This window comes from Malaclemys terrapin, chromosome 19 (genome assembly GCF_027887155.1).
Source record: "Malaclemys terrapin pileata isolate rMalTer1 chromosome 19, rMalTer1.hap1, whole genome shotgun sequence".
Classification (NCBI taxonomy): Eukaryota; Metazoa; Chordata; order Testudines; family Emydidae; genus Malaclemys; species Malaclemys terrapin.
In genome coordinates, this window is record NC_071523.1 from 14,430,076 (window position 1) to 14,450,382 (window position 20,307).

At 57.9% G+C, this 20,307-nt stretch overlaps 1 protein-coding gene across 6 annotated transcripts in view; it reads left to right on the forward strand.

Annotated features, from left to right (window-relative positions):
- AGRN (agrin) overlaps nucleotides 1-20,307 on the forward strand; it is a 221,377-nt gene that overhangs the window by 92,220 nt on the left and 108,850 nt on the right. The window contains exon 1 of one of the 6 annotated variants that reach the window (XM_054009185.1): nucleotides 18,322-20,206. The exons of 4 other annotated variants lie outside the window; for them this stretch is intronic. In XM_054009185.1, coding sequence (XP_053865160.1) covers nucleotides 20,038-20,206 — 169 coding nt within the window. In that variant the 5' untranslated portion in view covers nucleotides 18,322-20,037. Of the gene's footprint in view, nucleotides 1-18,321; nucleotides 20,207-20,307 lie in introns of those variants that run through there. One more of the 6 variants, XM_054009186.1, reaches the window with a different exon arrangement.

The following is a 20,307-nucleotide window of genomic DNA, read 5'->3' on the forward strand; positions in this document are numbered from 1 at the left end:
AGTCTCCCATGGACTCCATCTCCCGGGCTGGCGCTCACCTGTCTGGCTCCAGCCCACACTCGTCTTGTGCCATTGCCCGTTCATTACTAACAGCTGACTGGCTAGCAAGTGTGAAAAATCATGTGGAGGGTAATTGGCAGCTATATAAGGAAAAGCCCCAAATATTGGGACTGTCCCTATAAAATCAGGACGTCTGGTCACCCGCCCTAAGCTGGCCGCAGAAGCGCTGCCTGGCGAAGCTGAGTTTATAAGCTGCTGTTTGCACTGAATAAAGAGACAGTAAAGTAGCAAGGGGACAAACCAAAACCCTGGCTTGGGGCACCCCTGGAATGGGGGGAGAGCCTGATCTGAATTGTCCCGCTGGCCTGTGCCTGTCAGCACGGGGACCTGGGCAGTCTGGCCTAGCGGGTAGGAGCTACTAAGCCACCCCACTTCCCTGGCAATGCACCTAGGAAAGGGACCGAACCAAGCCCAAGGGTGCCCCCTGCTGGCTGCAGCTTGTTATGGCCCTTCTCCCTTGCAGGCTCACAAAGCGTCATTCAGCATGAATATTTCATTTTTTAAATCGGAACATCTCCTCTGTGCTCCGGACAGCTCCCGGGCAGCGCTCACTCTCTGAGCCCCCGTCTGGCTGCTTGCTCCCGCCGCTCTCGGTGGCGTGCGAGCCCATTGCCCCTGGGGCGGGAGGGCATATTCTGATCTGTGCCCGAGACAATGGGATTAATATTTTATTTACACATGCATGTGGCGGCAGAGTGCATCCCCCAGCTGGCAGCACAATAGCAGGGCATCTCCTGCTTTCCTGGGCTTTGGGTGGTTGGATTCGAAAAGGGGGCTGGGTTCTGGTGTTCTTTCACCCGTCCCTTTCTGGGTCTCCATGAATCATGCATGGGGCTCTTTACTTAACACACATAGGTGATCTCTCCACACAAAGCCTTCCCCTGCTAGACAAAAGGCAGCTCGTCCGGCGCTCGCCTTCCCCCATTTGTCCTGTGTGTTTTGTGCCTTTCAGAGCAGCTGATTCTGTTTGTACCACCCACGCCCTCCTGCTGCCTTTCCCGTACTCCTGTCGGGATCCTGGCCCTGTTCAGTGGTGGTGTGGCCAAGGCCTGCAGGCCCCTGACTGTGTTCCAGGGGAGGAGGGTTTTGGGGAAAGAGAGGAACGCACTGATCCCTGCACTCCTTGGGCTGAATTTGTGTGTGGGGTGGGGCGTGGGAGGGAATTGACACCCCCTCCTGATGACCTGCAGTAGATTTATTCCTGGGCCAGTCTCTCCTCATGGGTCACAAGTCTCCATTTCAGGCACTTGACCGTAGTGCCGTTCTGCACTTTCTCCATCCCTGCTGAGTTCCTTGAACTCTGACCGTCTGTGGAGCTGCTTCCGTCTGGCTCCTGGCGGTTGTCCTTCCTACCCCCAGCTAGGTGCAGCTCAGTCCTGGGTTCCTGAAGTTATTTGCCTTTGATAAGGGGGGGGGGGGGGGGGGAGGATGACAGGAAAAATAAATAGCGAAATTCCCTTCTGCACCTTGTGTGGCTGCTTCACCCCTGTCCGGCACTGGGGCTGTAACCCCCACACTGGAGGCCTGGCAAAGCCCCAGAGGAGGATGTGCCCAGCTGGTAATGCAGCCTGGACAAGATGAGAGCAGCCAGCCCTGCTGGCAGAGAGGGCAGATGGGGTCCCTAGGAACGGGAAGTCCTGCAGCCAGGGAGACCAAACAAACAGCAGATAGGCCATGGGTGTGTCTGTAGCTGACCAGCCGCACCCTCGGCACCCAGCATGTTTATTTCCATCCTCCTCTCTAATGCTGTCCCAATGCTCCCTCGCTTCCAGGGAACCGAGCAATGTCACGGGGGCCGGGGGCTCTCCAAGGAACCTGTTGGAGAACCACTGGCTGAAAGCTGGGTGGATGCGTGTGTTGAAATTGTGAGCATGCTGGCTGGGTCCCCATAAACATTCCCATTGCTAGACTGGTAACGTCCGTTAGTTACAGGGACAAGCCGCTAGCTTTTCATCCTTCGCCCCTGCCCCCTCAGCTCGCCCGCGCTCTGTCTGGCTGCCTCATTAGCCACAGTCAGGCTAGGCTCTCTCTCCTTCTTGGTGTCGGCGCAGCGGGGTTGCCCCCTTTGCCTGCCCTGCCCGCCAGCCCAGGGCGCCAAAGCTCCCCTCTGCGGAACGTCTGCCGGGGGGTTGGCATCCCTGTGCCCTGCAGAGAGGCTGCGGCTGGTGAGGAGCAGGTTATTTCTCCATGTCTCCTTTCTCTTGCTCCCCCTCTCTCCCTCCGAGTGCTGTTAGTGGGGTCACTCCTGGCGGTGAGCACTCCCACCCGGCCTGCCCCGGGCCAGCTCTGCAGCTCCTGGGGTTTGTCTAGTTGATGGGAAGCTGTTAAGGACAAGGCTCGAAACCCAGCAGCCGCTCCCTTTGAAAGCCTGCGCCTGACTTCTCTTGGCCCGGAGCTGGGGCTGACATTCCTGCATCTGCAGCTAGCGGCTGGTACAGACTTAATCCTGTGCATGTGAGAAGCCAAGCAGCGGTGCCAGGTGCTTAGCTGGGGTGCTGCTCCCCTCCTTAGCTCCATGTACACGCCTTAGCGTGGGCTGCTCTGCAAACTGCCCCTTTGCCCACTCCTGCGAGGGCCTTGTGAGCCCAGCCCCTCTCTCCTTCCCCTTCCCCAGAGCTCCCTGCTGGGGTGTGTTATGCTGTGTGGGGCATAGGAAGAGCTGCTTCGGCAGGGAAAGTCTTTGGGATCCTCCGGCAGAAGCTGCTGTCTAAATTGATCATAGAATATCAGGGTTGGAAGGGACCGCAGGAGGTCATCTAGTCCAACCCCCTGCTCAAAGCAGGACCAATCCCCAGACAGATTTTTGCCCCAGATTCCTAAATGGCCCCCTCAAGGATTGAACTCTCAACCCTGGGTTTAGCAGGCCAATGCTCAAACCACTGAGCTATCCCTCCCCCCATGGATGGATGAAGCCTCCTGGCAGCCCCAGAGGGCAGGTCAAGATGATCCTCACTGTACAGTGGGGAAACCAAGGCACGGAGGTGAAGGGACTTCCCCAGTGCAATGCAGTCAATAGCAGAGACAGGGACTCCGAGTCTTGTGGTCCAGCTGCTAAGCAGCGTCTCCCCTGGTAGGAAAAGCCCTGCCCGCCCATACTGGGGCTGGATTGTCCCGTGCAAACAGGTTTGCAGGGGGAGTGGAGGCAGAGAGTGAGGGTGCATGGTGGGGACCCAGCTCTGGGCCCGGGGGAGAAGGGCAGGCCGTTTAACACAGCCAGACTGCCAGGACGTTGTGCCTGAAGAATAGGGGCTCCGTGGGAGCAGTGACGGCTAAGCAGAAATCCTGCCTTTTGGAAGGTGTGGCCCCATGGGGCCCGGAGCACACTCTGCCCCCAGCCAATTGGTAGAGAGTGTTAAACGTCTGTCAGGCTGGCCCTTAGTTTCTGTTTCTGGCCCTGCCCCCTCCTTGCGTGGTTCCAGCTAAGGGACAGCAGGTTGGCTCCTGAGCGCTGCTCGGAGGGCTGGCACACCCTGCCCTCCCCTCGCCTCCTCTGCCCGCTGCTCTTGGCAAAGCTGGCACATCCAAGCAGGGTCTCCTGACCTTGGGATGCCGCCAGGGTTTGGGCATCTCTGCTTTTGCTGTAGGTAATTTCCTGGTCTCCTTTTTCCCATCACCCCACAGACTAGGTACAGAGGTGGGCTTAGCCCCTGGGCCTCTGTGCTGGTTGGGAAGGATTTGCTGCGGCGTCGGCCCTAAAGCGTTTTGCACAGGGATGTTCCCCCCGCTCCTGGTCCCTATCTTGCTCTTGATCCCATGTGGCCGGATTCATTTGTCCTGCCTGTCTCTCAAGGCTCAGGGACCCCTTATCAGTTTCCCAGCAGATCCCTTGCAGCAAGTGGTATCCAACTCTCAGCCGTTCACAATCTTCAGGCAGGCAGCACCTGTGTGTGGTGAGGCTTTGGAGGTGTGGGTACCTTTCGTGTGTGTGTGTGTGTGTGTGTGTGTGTGTGTGTGTCTATATTGTGATGAACAGACACCTGCTGCCTGGAATCAGCACCTGTCGTAAATCCCACACTGCTAATAACCAGGGGAGGTCAAACAGGGTCTGTGCCTAAATGAGGCATTGGGTGGCAGCTGGTTTATCTTTGGGGAAAACGTCATCAGTCATAGAAACGTAGGACCGCGAGAGGTCAGCCAGCCCAGCCACCCCCTGCATTGAGAAAGGATAATGGATGCCAGTGGCTTTAATTAATTTAGCACAATGGGTTTTCACTCCCAAAGGGGGTTTGCTCACTAATTGTCCTGTGATGGGGGCGACTTACGCGGCTTTGCAATAGGCTTGTGATGGCGACAGGGCTTACAAACCCCAGACAAAGCAGGAAAGGGTTAATGGGATAGCGGGGGCCCAGTCAGCCCACCGTGCATCTCGTGGGGCAGGAATGGGGCTTCCGGGGGGGAGCGAAAAGGGAGAGCCCCCCGCAGCTGGGTGGGTGGAGGGATGGAGAGTGCTCTCTGTGGGAAAGGAGGCTGGCTGGGGTCAGGGGAGGTCTCCCAAAGGAAAGGGAAGGGTTTATGTTTTCGTGTTTGTTTTGAGGTTTGGATACCCGGACTGGGTAGAATTCCTTGTAACCTAATTTGCCACCAGTCCGAAGGTGTTGGTGGTTGAGGCCTGGGCTACGCTGAAAAGTTCGGTCAACCCAGCTACGTTGCTCCAGGGATGGGAAGAATCCACCCCCCGGAGCCATGCAATTAGGCCGACCTAACCCCCGCTGTGGACGGTGGTGCGTCAACAGATAAATTCTTCCATCGGCCTAGCTACTGCCTCTTGGGGGGCGGAGCTGATGGGAGACCCCCCCCTCCCGTCGTTGTAGGGGGTGTCTATGCTGAAGCACAGCTGCGGCGCTGTCGCTGTGCCGCTGCAGCATTTCAAGTGTAGACGCTCCCTTAGTAGAGCAGCGCAGGCGGCCAACGGGGAGAAACCGAGTCCGAGCACAAGGATGTGCCACTGCAGTCATCTGGTTGGGGAACGCCAGCAAATCCTTGCGACTGGCCTGGCCAATCGCACACCAGGTGAATGAGCTGGTGCTTGCAGACCAACTTGGGGTGGAAATTCATCAGCATAAATCACTAGTGGCCAAGCTGTGAACAGAAACAAAGGCTAAATCCCAGGAGGATTCACTCTTCGCTAATGGAGAGGCCACTTCAGCTCAAATGGCGGGAAGGCAGGTGCTCTGGGAGCTGATGGGTTGGAGCTCTAGCCCAACAGTGCTATGGAGCTCCCGTAGCTACGGGGAAATCGCAGCCGATCACAGCTCCGTTACAGCACACATCCCGTCTGCTACAGCATTGCCCCAAATCGCTGCAGCCTTTGGGCCCCTTGCTTTCTAGCTGGCAGGTCTGGTGCATGTGTCTGAGAGATCAGCAGATGGTGCTGTTACATCACAAGAGAAGGAAAAGCTCTGAAGCTGAATGGCCACTGGTGGGGTGTGGGGAACTCTGCGTGCCGGGGAGCAAACTGGAGTGAGAAAAAGTGATTTTTCTTTTTCTCTAGCAAGGATGTGTCAAATTCCTAATGTAGAACTGCTAGGAAGGGAAGGGAAGGGGGGAATAGAGCATACAGGAAAGCCTTGATAGTATTCCAGCTCTTGTAGTGTTATTGTGAGTCTCAATATTCAGTGTCTTCAAAGCTCCAACTCCTGGAGTCACATGAGTGTCTCAGCTTTCATGTGAAAAAAGCAGCGAGTTTCTAACTCTAGGGGCCACATTTTTTCAAGCTTTTATCTGCACCCACAAAAGGCTCAGAGCCAGAAGGTCAGTAAATAAAAAGAGCCCAACCGTGCTTCGCTTTTACAATCTCCTGGCTTGCAGGCAGGTCTCATGGTTTTTGGAGGGACCTGACTCCTGGTTTATTTTGTAATGCTTGGGATTGGCAGTGCTGAGTATCGAATAGGGATACATCTAGTGGAAGGTCCTAGCCATGGAATGCAGCTCTGTAGGAGGTCTCCTCCCCCGCCCCTCTACAACGCAGTGAAGAATACGATCCTTTTATAGGTTTATTTGACTCCTCCCATAGCAACATTGGAATTTTCAGATTGGTTCAGACCAAGGGCCCATGCAGTCCAATAGCTTCTCTCCAGATGTTTCAGAATTTAAAAACTCCTGCCACAGGCAGTTATGGGATTTTGGGGGGACAGATTATGGTGGGGGGGAGAAGAAATTTAGTTAGAGATTGGGAGGGTTCGTAATCTTTTTAAAATATTTTATAACTTAGCCTATTCTCATGTAAAGGCCCAGTCCTTTCTGAACCTTGTTAGCCAGTGGAACTCATTGCCACAAGGTATAATTGAGACCAAGAGCTAACTGTGTCTTGTATGAGGTCTAGCTTTCCTTTTAACAGCTTTGAGTTTGCCGCCTGCTAACTTCATTGACTGTCCCCTTGTTCCTGTATTGTTTAGGGATGGTTACTGACCCCCTTTCTCTAGCTGTTCTTCATTTTGTATACTGGTATTATCTGTTTCCTATAGAAGAAAGAAATGGCATAGGATGGTTCAAAGAAGCCTATAAAAAGGCCATCTAAGAAATAGTACAGATCTCTTCTGTAGGGTTAGGAGTCGGTAGCTGTGTGGAGGCTGTTGGAGAACTGAAACTCCTCGGACAATATCCTGGCAATAAGGGTCATACAAAGTAAAAACCCTTAGTCTGCAAAAACGAAACATACCCCAGGCTTGAATTCGTGCCCATACAGACACTGTGTTGGCCTCAGCGTGAGCGTTGTGCGAAGCTACCGTGTATCAGTCTAGCTGAGCTGCCACTCTGGCCATGAGAGAAGCGAGACCAGCTAGCTCCATGGGCCACTCACCCCACTGTAATGGCTTGCTGCGCTCAGGAGCGAGTGAGGACAGGGTCCCAGGGCGGAACCAGCAGGAGGTGCCACAGCACAGGGCTGAGATCCATTGGCAGAGTCGTGTGCCGCTTGCTTCTCATTCCCTCTCTGGTGCGGCTGCTTTCAGGCTGCAGTCTAAGGCTCTTATTTCTGGATGTCAATTTCCCTGCGTAAACCCCACATTTAAGTAATTGCCAATTAAATTATAAAAAAAAAAAATCGTAAAATCCAATTCTCTGTTGCGGCTCCAGCGGAACAGATGTCAGCTCCGCGCCGTTTCTGTGCAGCAACATCTGTCAGAGAGAAGGGGACTCTCTCCCTGTGTATAGGCAACACCTGCCTGCTCCATGGCTGGTGGCTTCCCAGTCCGGGAAGAGGCACGTTACGCTGCAGGAGGGGAACTTGCAGGTGGGGGCTGAATCTGGTTGCTGCTGAAGGTTTTATCCAGACTCCTCCCATGCGGGGGCTGGCTTGTTTGCCCATGGGGTGGAAATTCTGGACCGATTTCTACTAACACATTGTTTTATACGTGTTGTCCTGCTTCTCTGTCTGAGCTTGGCCACCATGGGATATGTGGGTCTGACCTCCCATCCCCTCTTTGAAACCATGGGGGCCAGGGGAGTAGGGCTGATTGGAGTTGGCTGCAGCTGCACCATCTGAATCAGAATTATTCCGTAGTTTGAGGGTGTCTGACCTGTCCTGGGTTAGGCCCATCTCTAGTTTGGAGGGGCAGATGGTAGAGGGCCTCTCTCCTCTCCGTGCTGGCTGGGCACTGGTGGCTGACATGCTTCGCGGAGGCAGCCGGGTGGGAAGCCCCCTCCTGTGTTGCTGGCGTTTCATCCAGATCTTTAACTTTGGCTTTAAGCTCGCCCAGGACAGCGGCTGGCTCAGGGTGTGTGGAACCTTTTGCTACCACTGAGTCCGTGAGCCAGAGCGCTGGCGACAGGAAAGTTTTGGTCACTATCTGAGGGCTGCTCGGATGGCCGGTGTGGCACAAGCTTGGTGGGTCTCCGTCTGGTTTCTAGCGGGTGGGCGTCTCCAGCAGAAACCATGAGTGCAGTTGGCGTCTGCGCACCGCTTTGCAGAGAGCCCAGGGACTGCCTGGTTCATGTGGACAAGCTTCCCCCCCCCCCCAGGGCGGGGGCACCGTGGGGGGTAGGAGGGAGAAGCCTGTGCAGCACAAAGGCTTTCAGGCTCCAAGGCTTGTCTGTCTGGCCCCCCTGGTTTGGTATGATCCCCCTCCACCACCGTCTCCACTGTCAGCATTGCCCGGGAGTTGGCTCCTGCTAGAAATCTGTGTAGTGCTCAGCGTCGGGGTGTCTGCAGAGAGACCTGCCCCGGGGCTCTGGTTAAAGCCCAGAGCCTTGGCTGTTGTATGGAGAGGGTCAGCAGAACGTGCGGGGAATCTTTGCGAACCTGGAGAGGGTTGCCCAGCCTTCAGCCCTCTCTGCCCCCACACCCGTTGCTGTGTCTCCACCTGCGCCGGTCCCAGCCCCTGCTTTGCCCTGCAGTGCGCTCCATCTGGCTAGGCTCTGGCACAGGGCACGAGATGGAGTCTAGCCAGGCTCGCTGGGGTTGTAGCCTGGAGGTCCAGGGTCAACTGTTCCTTCCCTGTGGGGCAGGGACAGGCCCCAGGCCATTGGCCTGTGAGTCTGGGACTAGCATGCTCAGGGATAGGAGATGGCAAAGGGTCAGTGCCCCCAGGTCAGACCTCCCTACACGTGGCCAAAGCTACCACAAGGACAGAAAATGCTTAGTCTGTATTGTCCGCAAAACCTGACTCCGTGAGAGCCGTGTGTTCAGGGTAGAGAACAGCAAGGGTGCAGCGAAGTGTGTGTGTGTGTGTGTGTGTGTCCAGCTGTAGTAGAGGCCCTGTGTAGCGCCACGTTTGTAGTACCCCATAAGAGTTACCTGCTAAGATAAGTTCTCACACCTTCTTGTCAAACTGTCTCAAATGGGCCATCTTGATTATCACTACAAAAGTTTTTTTTTTTCTCCTGCTGATGATAGCTCATCTTAATTAATTAGCCTCTTAAAGTGGGCAACTCCCACCTTTTCATGTTCTGTGTGTGTGTGTGTGTGTACACACACACACACACATCTCCTCACTATATGTTCCATTCTATGCATCTGATGAAGTGGGCTGTAGCCCACGAAAGCTTATGCTCAAATAAATTTGTTAGTCTCTGAGGTGCCACAAGTCGTCCTGTTCTATCCAGTGGCTCCTACTCCCAGGGCAGGGCCTAGCCCCAGTCGGTGCCCCGTGCTGCTCTGCTCTCTACTCACACTGTGCTGGGGATGACATGGGTACTGGCAGTTGCAGGTCGCTCCTATCCAATGGGGAGATGGCTGTTTGTCCTAGTGGTCACAGCGAATGACGGGACGGGGTTCTAAGGGACGGGGGGGTCTTGCTGGTACGTGCTTGGCAAGTAGTCCAGCCCTCTCAGGGCACCAGGAGAGCTTTCTGCTCTGCACCGATCACGCAAGGAGCTCGGCTGTGGCAGGGCTCCGTGCAGGATAGCCGCTCCGAGCATGGCGTGGGAGCACTAACCGAGCCAGAACCTGAAGCTAGCTATGGAGCAGTGCTGTCCGCCCTGACGTCCAGCAGACTGTCCTAGTCCAGAGCCTTGGCCCAGCACTGGATCAGCCTTGCTGAGTTGCCGCTTCCCCACAGCGGGACCATGAGCAGATCGGGTTGGGCCTCTTCACTCCATCCCTTCCCCGGGGCGGATTGGTAGGACTGAGGTGGAAGGAGCAGCTTTTTAACTTAGACTCCTTGATGCTGGCAGGCTCTGGACACGACTACCCCATCACCCCTCTGCCCCAGAGCGTTGGCAGCGTAAAGCCATGGGTGGAACTCTTTGCCAGAGGATGGTGTGAAGGTCAAGACTATAACAGGGTTCAAAAAAGAACTAGATAAGTTCATGGAGGATAGGTCATCAATGGCTATTAGCCAGGATGGACAGGGATGGTGGCCCTAGTCTCTGTTTACCAGAAGCTGGGAATGAGCACCAGGGGATGGATCACTTGATGATTACCTGTTCTGTTCATTCCTTCTGGGGCCTCCAGCATTGGCCACTGTCGGAAGACAGGATATTGGGGTAGCTGGACCCTTGGTCTGACCCAATATGGCCATTCTGGGGCGGGGGGGGGGGTAACTTCCATCTATGACTCTCCTCCCCCTCCATCCCCTTCAAAGATATCTCCCTTTGGGAATGGGCAGGCACCAATGGGCCCCGCTGGAGTAGCCTTCATAGGTGCTTTTGGATTTATGGGACTGTTCAAGCAGTGCAGAAGGAGAGTCCATGCCTTTGCCCAGGCCCCGTAGTGCTGCAACCTGCGTGAGCAGAGATCCGTGCCCGTGGTGCCCCTCGCCTTCCCCGTCTCCCGTCAGTAAGGGGGGGGGGGGGAGGCAGCTGCTCTGGCTGTGAAACCTGTATCGCCGCCCCCTTGTCCCTCTCTCTGAGCGGTGCCGCTGGCCAAGCGTAGGTCCTACCGCCTGCCTTGCTCCTGCCCCAGATCCACCCGAAAGACAGCAAACAAGCTGAGCTCTCCATGTGTTCCTGCCCAGCCTGTGCTAGGGGCTGAAACCGTCCGTCCCGCTGCTTCAGTGTGTTCATCTGGGTACGAAGTCATTAAGCAGGAAAAGCCCTGGTCTCAGAGCAGCCTCACACTGCGCCCCCCTGGTGTGGCTGTTAATTAGGAGAGGCCTTCATTAGCACTCTCGTTCTGCTCCCAGCATGCGTGCCAGCTTGGCTTTGCAGGGCTCGGGCCCCACCCCGGTGCAGTGCCAGGTTCCAAACGCTCTTCACTTCCAGGCGCTGCTTAGCGGGAAGCAAGCTGCGTCCTGCCAAGTGTTAAATGAAATCATTAAAACCCCCAGTCTCCTCCCCCTCCCCTGCTTTTCTTCCTCATGCTGGTAATTAGCCCGTAAAACCACATGAGGGGGTGCTGGGCGCGGAGCTGCCGTTAACCCTTTAAACGGGTTCCCCAGAGGACGCTGCAACTGGTGCCGTAGCCATGGGGTTCTGTCAAATACCAATTACCCTACTGCCAGGCGGCGAGCGGGCGGCGAGCGGGCACCAGGCAGCTTTGGGAGCTGGGGCTGTTGCTTTCTGCAGGGCCTCTGGCTGCGCGTCAGAGGGAGGAGATTGGCAGCTGTCACTCAGACTCCAAAGTGCCATTGATCGGGGAGTCTCTGCTGAGGTTGCTCTCCGCTGTCATTCTGGCCAGGGAGAACGGGGGGGGGGAATGGGGACTGGCCACCTCCCAAATAAACCACTCCCCTAAGGGGATCCTGGCACAGGGACCCGCGGAGTCTGTCAATCCCCCTCCCCCCAGTATCGATGTGACTCCCGGATGGGATGGGGATGCTGCATCATGGAGCCTTGAGGTGAACACAGAGCTGCGTGCCTGGATGGGGGAGGGTCCTGTCCTACTCGGTTTGGGTGCTGTATGGTGCCCATTACCACTGGATCTGAGCACCCCTCTCCCACGGGAATCTGGCCCGGTGCAGAGGAGCCATGTTGAAGTGTCTATGGGCCAGTTCTACCATCCTCAGCTATGAAAGGCCACTTTACTTTGGCCAACTGTGGCATTAAAACCATTCCTCTTCCCTCCCCAGACGTGCCATTCCTGGGGAAAGGGGGCTATCCCTGCCCCCCAGCCCTGGGCAGCCACACGACCTCTTGATCAAGCCAGTGAGAACTTCAGGGCTTAATTATCTGTCCCTTCGATTGTCCTGCCTTGGGGCCATCAGATCAGAGAGCTTGGAGACAGGAGTAGGCGACAAATACCTCTTCCCTCCCACCCCCCTGCACCCTCTTCCCCACCCCACAGGCCGGTGTGCGTTGTAGAGGGCAGGACTCATCCAACGCCCTGCCCCCCGCCGAGCTCTGGCTGGCTGCGGCACATCTCCTGTAGGCACTGGGACGCAGCTGTGGCCACCGCAGAACCAGGAGAAGTTCCTGGCCCCTGCAGAGCCCTGAGTTACAGAAGCAGGAAAATAAGACATGGGCAGTTCCACCCCCACTCCTTTTCTGGCCCATTGGCAGCAGCTGTTCAATCCTTGCCGGGAGTGCTTAGAAATAAACCCATTAGCGGCGCTGGGCTTTAAAAGGGCCGGTGACCACACAGAGGCCTTAATGAATTCAACACTCCGGTTTAGAAAGCTGGGGGAAGGGAGGGGAAGCACTCCAAAGCTAATATTTTGCTCTCTATAATGAACCAGTGGCAGCTGTGCCTGATGGCATTAAATTGGCCCTGCCGTCACCCCACTTCAGCAGGGTTTGAGTTCCCCCAGGGCAGCCGCAGCAGCAGGTGGGAGCTCTTTAGCTACGGGTGAAGCAGGGAGCCTCTCCGAGCCTTTGCTTGGGGGGGCTGGAACCAGGGGGGGGAAGGTCACTTGGCATGGGGCACAGGTGAAAGATGCAACCCCTTTGGGGGGGGAATTTGAGGGAGATCACATGAGGTTGGTGGATGGATACCACGGTGAGTGGGCTGTGGAGGTTGGGGATGGGTGTGTGAGACAGGTGTCTGGATATGATGGTGACGGGCGCTGCGGGGGTTGGGGATGGGTGTGTGAGACAGGTGAGACAGGTGGATGGATACCACGGTGACGGGCGCTGTGGGGGTTGAGGATGGGGACGTGTGAGGCAGGTGGCTGGATACCATGGTGAGGGGCACTGTGGTGACTGGGGATGAGGAGGGGAGGGTGCGTGAGGCAACTGGCTGGATACCATGGTGATGGGCACCGTGGGTATTGGGGATGTGGGGGTACATGAGGCAGGTGGCTGGATATCACGGGGACACGCATTGTGTAAGATTAGCCTGGAACGATGCAGCGGAGGGGAACATCCGCGTGGCAGTTTAAGAATGGTGGCGGGGTGTGTGTGTATCCTGCTCCCCCTGGGGTTGCCCTTTTGGGACCTGTCATCCTGGCCCCTTCTCACTGGGTTCTGCCCACTGAAACTGGGGGTGTTCTCGGGCTGAAAGACCCTTCAGCTCTTCCCTTCCCTCCCGGAGCCTCTCCCACGTGTGGGGAGGGCTGGGGCGGAGCAGCCCACACCTCTCCCCGCCCCTCTGAGTGTACAATGGTCCCATTTGGGTGGCTGGCCCTCCCCTGACATGGGAACGGTTGGGACCCTTTCATTGCTGGAGGGGCGAGGTCGGGGGGGAAGAGACCAAGGCCAGAGTGAGTGGCTGTTGCATTGTCTCCCAGCGGGTCCCAAGTGGGCCCTTTTGATTCCTCGCTTCTAAATATCCCTCGGCCTAACGCTGTGCTGCTGTCCCCATCCCAGCCGCACCGGGGCCTCTGCCGGGCTCGTTCCCTGCCGGCCACTGGATACCAGTGGGGCTAACTGACCTACTGCTGCCAGGATGCCCTGCAGTGATGCTGGCTGGGAGTAGAGCAGGAGCAGTCTATGGGGGTGATCTTACACTGTGACCTCACAAAGTGTGGCAGGAGGATGGGGGTTCTCGCCCCCGCTCCCAAAGTCTGCGGCAGGAGGGGCTTAGAGTCCCCATAATCCTAGCGAGCCCCTCTCCTAGGGGGATGCACTGGTCCGTTGCAAACTGTCCTCGCCGTGGCCGTCTCAGACCCTTCCTGCAGCTGCTCTGGGGGGGTTGAAATGGACCCTCCTGTGGGAAGTTGGGAGTGTGTGTGTGGAGGATAGCAAAGTTTTCAGCATTCTCCCTTGTTCAGGCTGCAGGAAGCCAATTCTTGGTGGGGGATGGGGGGGCCCTCTGCTCCCATCCCCATCCCTTATCTGCAAATGGCTGTTCAGAGATTGGAAAGCTCTCTGCAGCATCTGGGCCGCCTGGCAGGATCTCCCTGACTGTTTTTCTGCAGCAAGACCCCAAGCTAATGGCTCGGAATATGACAGAACCATATTACCTGTTCATGAGCTTTTTTGTCTTTCATTTCTGCTCATCTTTTCCGCTCGGTCCCCCCTATGCTCTGTGTTGGAGCGGGAGGAGCAGAATGGAAAACTCCAAGTGCAGGTTTTAGGGAAGACCAGCAGAGGGCGCTGGGTAGGGAGCTTGCTTTTCCTCGAGTGCTCATCCTTGATAGGAAAGGATCCTGTAATTTGTGAATGACTAGATCCGTGTAACTGCGCAGAAATGCAGCCACCTCTGGGTGGAGGGCAGCAGCAAAGGGGATGGGTGAGCAGCACTGGAATGGGTTCCCTAGGGAGGTGGTTGAATCTCCTTCCTTAGAGGTTTTTAAGGTCAGGCTTGACAAAGCCCTTGCTGGGATGATTTCGTTGGTGTTGGTCCTGTTCTGAGCAGGGGGTTGAACTAGATACCTCCTGAGGTCCTTTCCAACCCTGATATTCTCTGATTCACACAGTGATTGGGAACTGAGGATGAGACTTTGGCCTGTACACAGAGGGAAACTCTGACACATACACAATGGGATGTGTAACCACTCTGTAGAGCCTGCTGGCGATTGGTTTGTAAAGTCTCCTCTGCAAGACCTGCCTGGGGTCAACTGCATTAATTCATCCCCCCCCTTCCCCCCGAAAGGAGGAAGTGCTGAACTCAGGCGCTGGGATTGGAACCTGTGCTTCCGGGGAGCTAAGGTGGCTCCGGCGTGGTTCTGCCCCCAAAAGTGGCCCCCAAAAGGCTTGTGGGGATAGAGCCCTTGGAAATCCTGGAAGAAAGGAAGGAGTGTGGTGTGCCTGATGTGCATATGGAAACATGCAAAGAAGGCTATGCCAAGGGCCTGGCTTGCTGCCTGAACTGGTTGTATTTGCAGCCAAGCCTTTGGACTTAGCCTGGCGAATTGGCCTCTGCGATCCGGGGTGTGCTGACAGCATGGGAGACAGCCTCGTCATCCCAGAACAATACACTGCACCCTGTGCCCCTTCCCCCCGAGCTCTCACAGGCCTTTCAGTATTAACGCTCCCAGCCATGCACTCCCCCCTGGGCAGCGTGCAAGGCCCGCTCTCTCCCCACTTTGCAGAGGTTGGACTTGCCTGAAGCTACAGCGGGAGCCTGGAGCAGGGCTGGGGTAGGACCCAGGCGCCCGGTGTGTTTAACTACCAGCTTTGGGAAGTGCTTGTGTTTCAGTCTGGGTCCCCAAGAACCCACAGGGTGGGGTGCCTAGAGTCAAGGGTCACGGACCTGAGCTGGGCAGAGAATTAAAGCACTAGAAAGGCCTTAATGCTTCTGAAGCACACTTGGGGAGGAAGGGGGAGAGGAGGGCAGGGGGGCTAGGGTGACCAGATAACAAGTGTAAAAAATCGGGACGGGGGGTGAGGGGTAATAGGTGCCTATATAAGAAAAACCCCGGACTGTCCCTATAAAATTGGGACATCTGGTCACCCTAGGGAGCCAGAGGGAATAGGAGAGGCAGGGCACTGGACTCTAGCCTGTCCCTCAGGCCAGCAAAGGCACCTGTGTGAGAGCGTGCATGGCAAGGCAGAGTAGATGGCAAAGGCTCCCCTTACGCTCTCTGGAGTGAGTTGGGGCGGTGGGTCTCAGCCCAGTTGTCGGGACACAGGTGCCCCCGTAACCCCTGCCTCCTTCGGGAGCACGCTCTTGTCTGCTGCTCTCCGCGCAGGGAGGGGCCTGGTTCCCAGCCCGCTCATTTCCCATCTCGCTCGCTGTCCTCGGCGCACTTACGTTCCAAGGCGCTTCCTGCTGGGAGCTCTGCTGGGTCCTTGGAGCCTTCCCATGGCCCTGCTGGCTGCCGAGTACCTGCCGCTGGGACTGGCGCCCAGCGTGCACTGAGGTGGCAGGATCGATCCCTGAGTTAGGGGGCTGGGCAGAAGGATGCAGCTAATTCGGTTCGCCCTTTGCTGGGGGTTTGTCCTTTCCGTTCGGAGCCGTGGCCATCCAGTGGGCAGCTTGGCTCTTCCGCGTCGCAGCATCGGGGGGCTCGGGCTGAGGCCTGGCCCTGAACACACGGGAGGAGCAGCCACCAGGGGAGAACTCGGTCTCCTGTCCCCAGCACAGCTGAGTCCTGGAGGCCGCTGAGCCGACTAGGGTTGGTCTGTGGGTTTAAGGCAGTTCCCTGAGCTGCCCACGCTGTAGCTTAACTTTCTCCACCTGCCTCCTCCCTGACCTCCAGGCCGTGGGGTGTGCCACCTGCAGGGAGCGGCTTAGTCTCCTCTGGCTGCCGGCTGGGCACTGAAGAGGAGGGGGGTTGGAATCTGCTCGTTCTTGTGCATGACAGGTGTGGCCCTCACCCCGGATAAACCACCCAGGTGACCAGGGGGTCAGCCCCGGAGAGGCAGGCTGGAGTTAGAGGAGGATGCCCCGCCTCCCTTTCAGGCTGGTGGGAGGCTGAAGTTCTGGTGACTAACCAGCCAGGCGTCTCCGCAGAGGAAGCACGGGGCTCAGGCGCCCCCTCGTTCCCCGTCTCTGCCAAAGCTGCTCCACTAAAAATAGCCCAGCCTTCGGGATGGCTTCCCAGGTGGAGCTCTGGCGGGGGGTCGTGGAAGGCTCGGCTGGGGCAGCGATGCTCCCTCGTGCAGCGGGCTCTGGCACAGGCTGGCAGCTGCAGAGGAGAAGATATCTGGTTTCCTGGCTGCGACAGCTGCCTGATGGAAAGCGAATGAAGCTGGAGACGCCAGAACGTATTTCAGAAGCTGCCTTTGCCAGAGGCCTCCATGTCTGACAACAGCCAGCTCTTCCTCTCTGGACCCCCCCCCCCCTGCTTTGTATCTGCAATAAGCACCCCCCGCGCACACCTCCCACAGTGCAATCAGCGTGGGATCCAGGATAAGCAGACGGCAATTGCCAACGTGGCAGGGGGTATCTCCGTATCTCTCCCTCCCTCCCTGCGTGGAGCCTGAAGCACGGAACATCTCCCGCGTCGGCAGAGCGTCAGCTGAGCTGTGGCACGAGGACCACGCGCTGCCACCTGACCCCAGGTGCCTCTGTTCACGGCTGCCTCCTGCCTCCTCAGCTGTGTTGGAAAGGGTCAGAGCCCCGGGGCGCCTTCCCTGTGTGGGGTGACTCCCCCACACCCCCAAGGAACTGTTTCAGCCTGACGAGAAGCTTTGTGGGCTGGACTTAGCACCAGCGCTCTGGATACATGGTATCGATGGTGGCAGAGTGTGCACGTAATACCAGCGCTGTGCCGCTGCTGCCCTCTGCCGGGGCTGGCGCTCAACTTGACGGGCGCCATGTTGCCAAGGGAGGGTGAAGTCAATGGGAGCCAGTTCATTGACTTCAACGGGCATCGGCTCGCCCCCACCGCATCTGGCCTGTGTCGTTTTTAGGACACATGCCTCTTTTGTGGGCCTCGGCCAAAGCTGGGGCCGTCTTGCTCCTGGGCCTGGGGGACTCTCTTCTTTCCCTTCTGCTCCCATCCCTGGCACTTCACCGATGGTGTCGGGCTCTTGGTCCTAACTGCCCTCTGGCCCAAAGCCCGGCTCGTCCCCAGGCCACTTTCCGGTGTCTAATGGGTCAGGATTCTGCTTGGTGCTGGTGCTCAGGCCATGACAGCTCTCCGGCAGCGTCCTGCCAAGGGGCGGTGGAGACACGGAGGTGCATGAGAATCCCTGGAGGCACAGCTGCTTGCTGGCTCAGGACGCCCACTAGCCAGTCTGCGGAAGCGTCACTCTCTGTCTCCTCTGCTGCCCCCCGCCCTCCCAATCCACCATGCCTGCCTGGACCCTGGGTGCTTGCTCTGGCTCTCATCTCCAACCAGGGGCCCCTGGCATCTGTGCGCCCCCTGCTGGGGAAGCCTCTTACCCGCTTGACCCTCTGTCTTTACAAACCCCGCAACTTAGCGGGCCTGATCCCCAGGGCACTGGCTGCTGTAAAAAAGTCTCATTTGCTTTTTGCAGGGCTTGGGATCGGGCTCTGAATTCCTCAGTGCTAGTCTAGCTGTGAGCTGAGGCCAGGGTGTGGAGCGTTGTCCTTAACCCGCTCTTTGCCAGAAATCTCCCACGGTGGGGCCCAACGGGGCTGGTGCTTTTATTTGTACCGCGTGAACCCTCGCAAGCCAGCCGGGCTGTTCTGCTAGTGTCTTGAAAGCTTCCCTCCTCCGGGGTCTCAGGCCACGGGGAGGCGTGGGGGAGTGGGTCCTCCCCTCCCCTCCCCTCCCCACACAGCGGAGGAGGCTGTCCCGTTCCCCACACCCCTCCAGCGGGATTGGAGGGGGCGAAGGGGGCAGGAGCACGCTGCTCAGGGGGAGGCATAATGAGTTTTGACAGTGCTGTCTCCGCCCCTCTCCACATCTTTAGTGCTCGAATGGAAAGCTGAGGGGGGGGGGGAGGATTTTCCCCCTGCTTTTCATGCTCTCTGGAGGAGAGACAGAAGTGAGCGGAATATCCCAGCAGCTCCTGGTCGATCCCGGCTGAGCCCCACATCTCCGAGGAGCGCGGAGCTGCGCACAGGTGGCTGTGGCGCCGGAGCCGTGGGGGGGGGGGGGGGGGAAAGCAGCCGAGCTGAGGTGCAAAGGGCCCCCTCCCTGTTTCCCTTTGTGCTCTCGCCTGCGAAGAACTCCCCTGAGGAGCCAGGGCAGACAATTCCCCTTAGCCTCCTCGCCTTTGTCTAGTTGGCCTCTCTCCGCGCTGGCTGGCTGCTGGTCCTGGAGCCAGCTTTCCTTCCCCGCCTCCCTTCTCGGTTCCCTGCACCGGTCTCCTGTTCGGTGGCGGTTTGACGGTGTTGCGAAGGGACGCTGGGCGTTCACCGGAGCTCTCCCAGGGACGCCCCGCAAGCTCGCCCTGAGGAATTGGAATGGGGGTGCGTGGAGTCAGTGCAAAGCCCGGGATGGAGAGGGGCACCGAACAATAACACGCTTCCTGCCTTCTCCCCCGTGCCCCACCCCACCCATCAACCCCAGCGAGGCGCTGGCCGCGGATAAAGCAAGTTGGGTGCGTGGAGCACGAGGGAGGTAACAACACAGTTGCTTTTTGTTTGGGGCTGCAGAAACCTTCCGCTGGGCGAGAGAGAGCCCCGGGCTCTGGAATTAGGTCTCTAAGCTCCGCTCCTTCCCACCCACTCAAGCAGCTGCCGCCGCCGGTGGCTCAGTTACTTTCCGGGCGTGCGCCCCTTGATGCCTGGCTCAGCGAGGAATCGGGATCTCTACTGGCAGGACGGGCATGTCCAAGCGGCGTGAGGAGGGGAGCTGGCCCGTCCCAGCCGACGTGGTTGTGTCAGATCGCCGTGCTCTCTGCAGGCAGGCTCTGAGAGCAGGTGGTGCGGGAAGGAGGGGAAGCGAAGCCCGGGCCCCCTCCCAAAGTGCCAGCTTGGCGGAGGGGCGCGAAGGAGCTGGCCACTGCAGGGACGGAGGAGGAGAGCCGCTCGCCAGCAGCTGTCTAGGATGCCGGAGCTGAGCGGGGATGGACTTTGGCATCACTTTGAAGAGGGGAGTGTGGCAAGAGAGCTGCCCTGGGCTGGAACGTGGGCAAACTGCTAGTTAAGCCCCCTGTATTTGGCCAGCAGGTCTCAGCTTGGGGGGGGCAGAGACTGGCACGTGTGGGTCCGTCTAGGGTTTACAGTCAGACACATGGACCAAAGGAGCTCAGCAGCCCAGCAGCGAGACCCATCCAGCACCTGAATTGGGGCACTAACGAGGCAGCCACACCCAGCTGGAGCAGCCACGCCTCCCCCAAAATAGGGACCTTTCTTCTGTACGGAGGTGTCCTGCTTGTGTGTCCATGACAAGTTCTCCCCCTTCTGGAGGCAGGCCCCTGTCTCTAGAACCAGAGCTCCTGCAGCTGGGCGGGTGACCTAGTGAGACGTCCGGGATTTCTTCCCCCAGCGCTAGCCCCTGGCAGGTTGCGGCTCAGAAGCTGGGAGGTCTTTGATCCTCTGCGTCCCTGGGAGTTGTTTGCTTTGTTTGTTACTGTTGATCCTCCGGTTCCCACCTGCAACCTCTGGCTCCAAGGGGATTTGTGAAGCTGAGACGAAGTTTTACCTGACTGGCTCCTCGGGCTCCAGGTCAGGCCCTGGGTCCTAACACCTGCGGCGCTGTGCAGGCCGTAGAGATGGAGAGTGTGGCTGTAAACTCTTCCACCTGCAAGTGAGCCGAGCCCGCCCCGTCCATACGTGCCAGCCGGAGGATGGGAATCCCTGGGAAAACGTAGCTCCCTGCAGCTCCGGAAGAGGAAGAGGGGGGTCTCCTGCACCACTGCTGGGTCCCGTCTGCCTCGGATGTGCCAGCGGAAGGCTGGGCCCGTGCCAGCAGCGGCATGACGGCCTGCCAGTACCCCATGGCACCCGGCACCTTGGAGCGGGACCGGATGTACCAGCACAAGGTCTCCCTGGTGGTGCGCTATTTCATGATCCCTTGCAACATCTGCCTCATCCTCCTGGCCACTTCCACCCTGGGGTTTGCCGTGCTGCTTTTCCTCAATAACTGTAGGTGTCCTGGGGCATCGAGGGTCCATGGGGGGATGGGGAGGGGGAGGGAAGATGCGAGGGGAGGGGTGGGACAGGGGCTTTAAATCAGGACAGCCTGT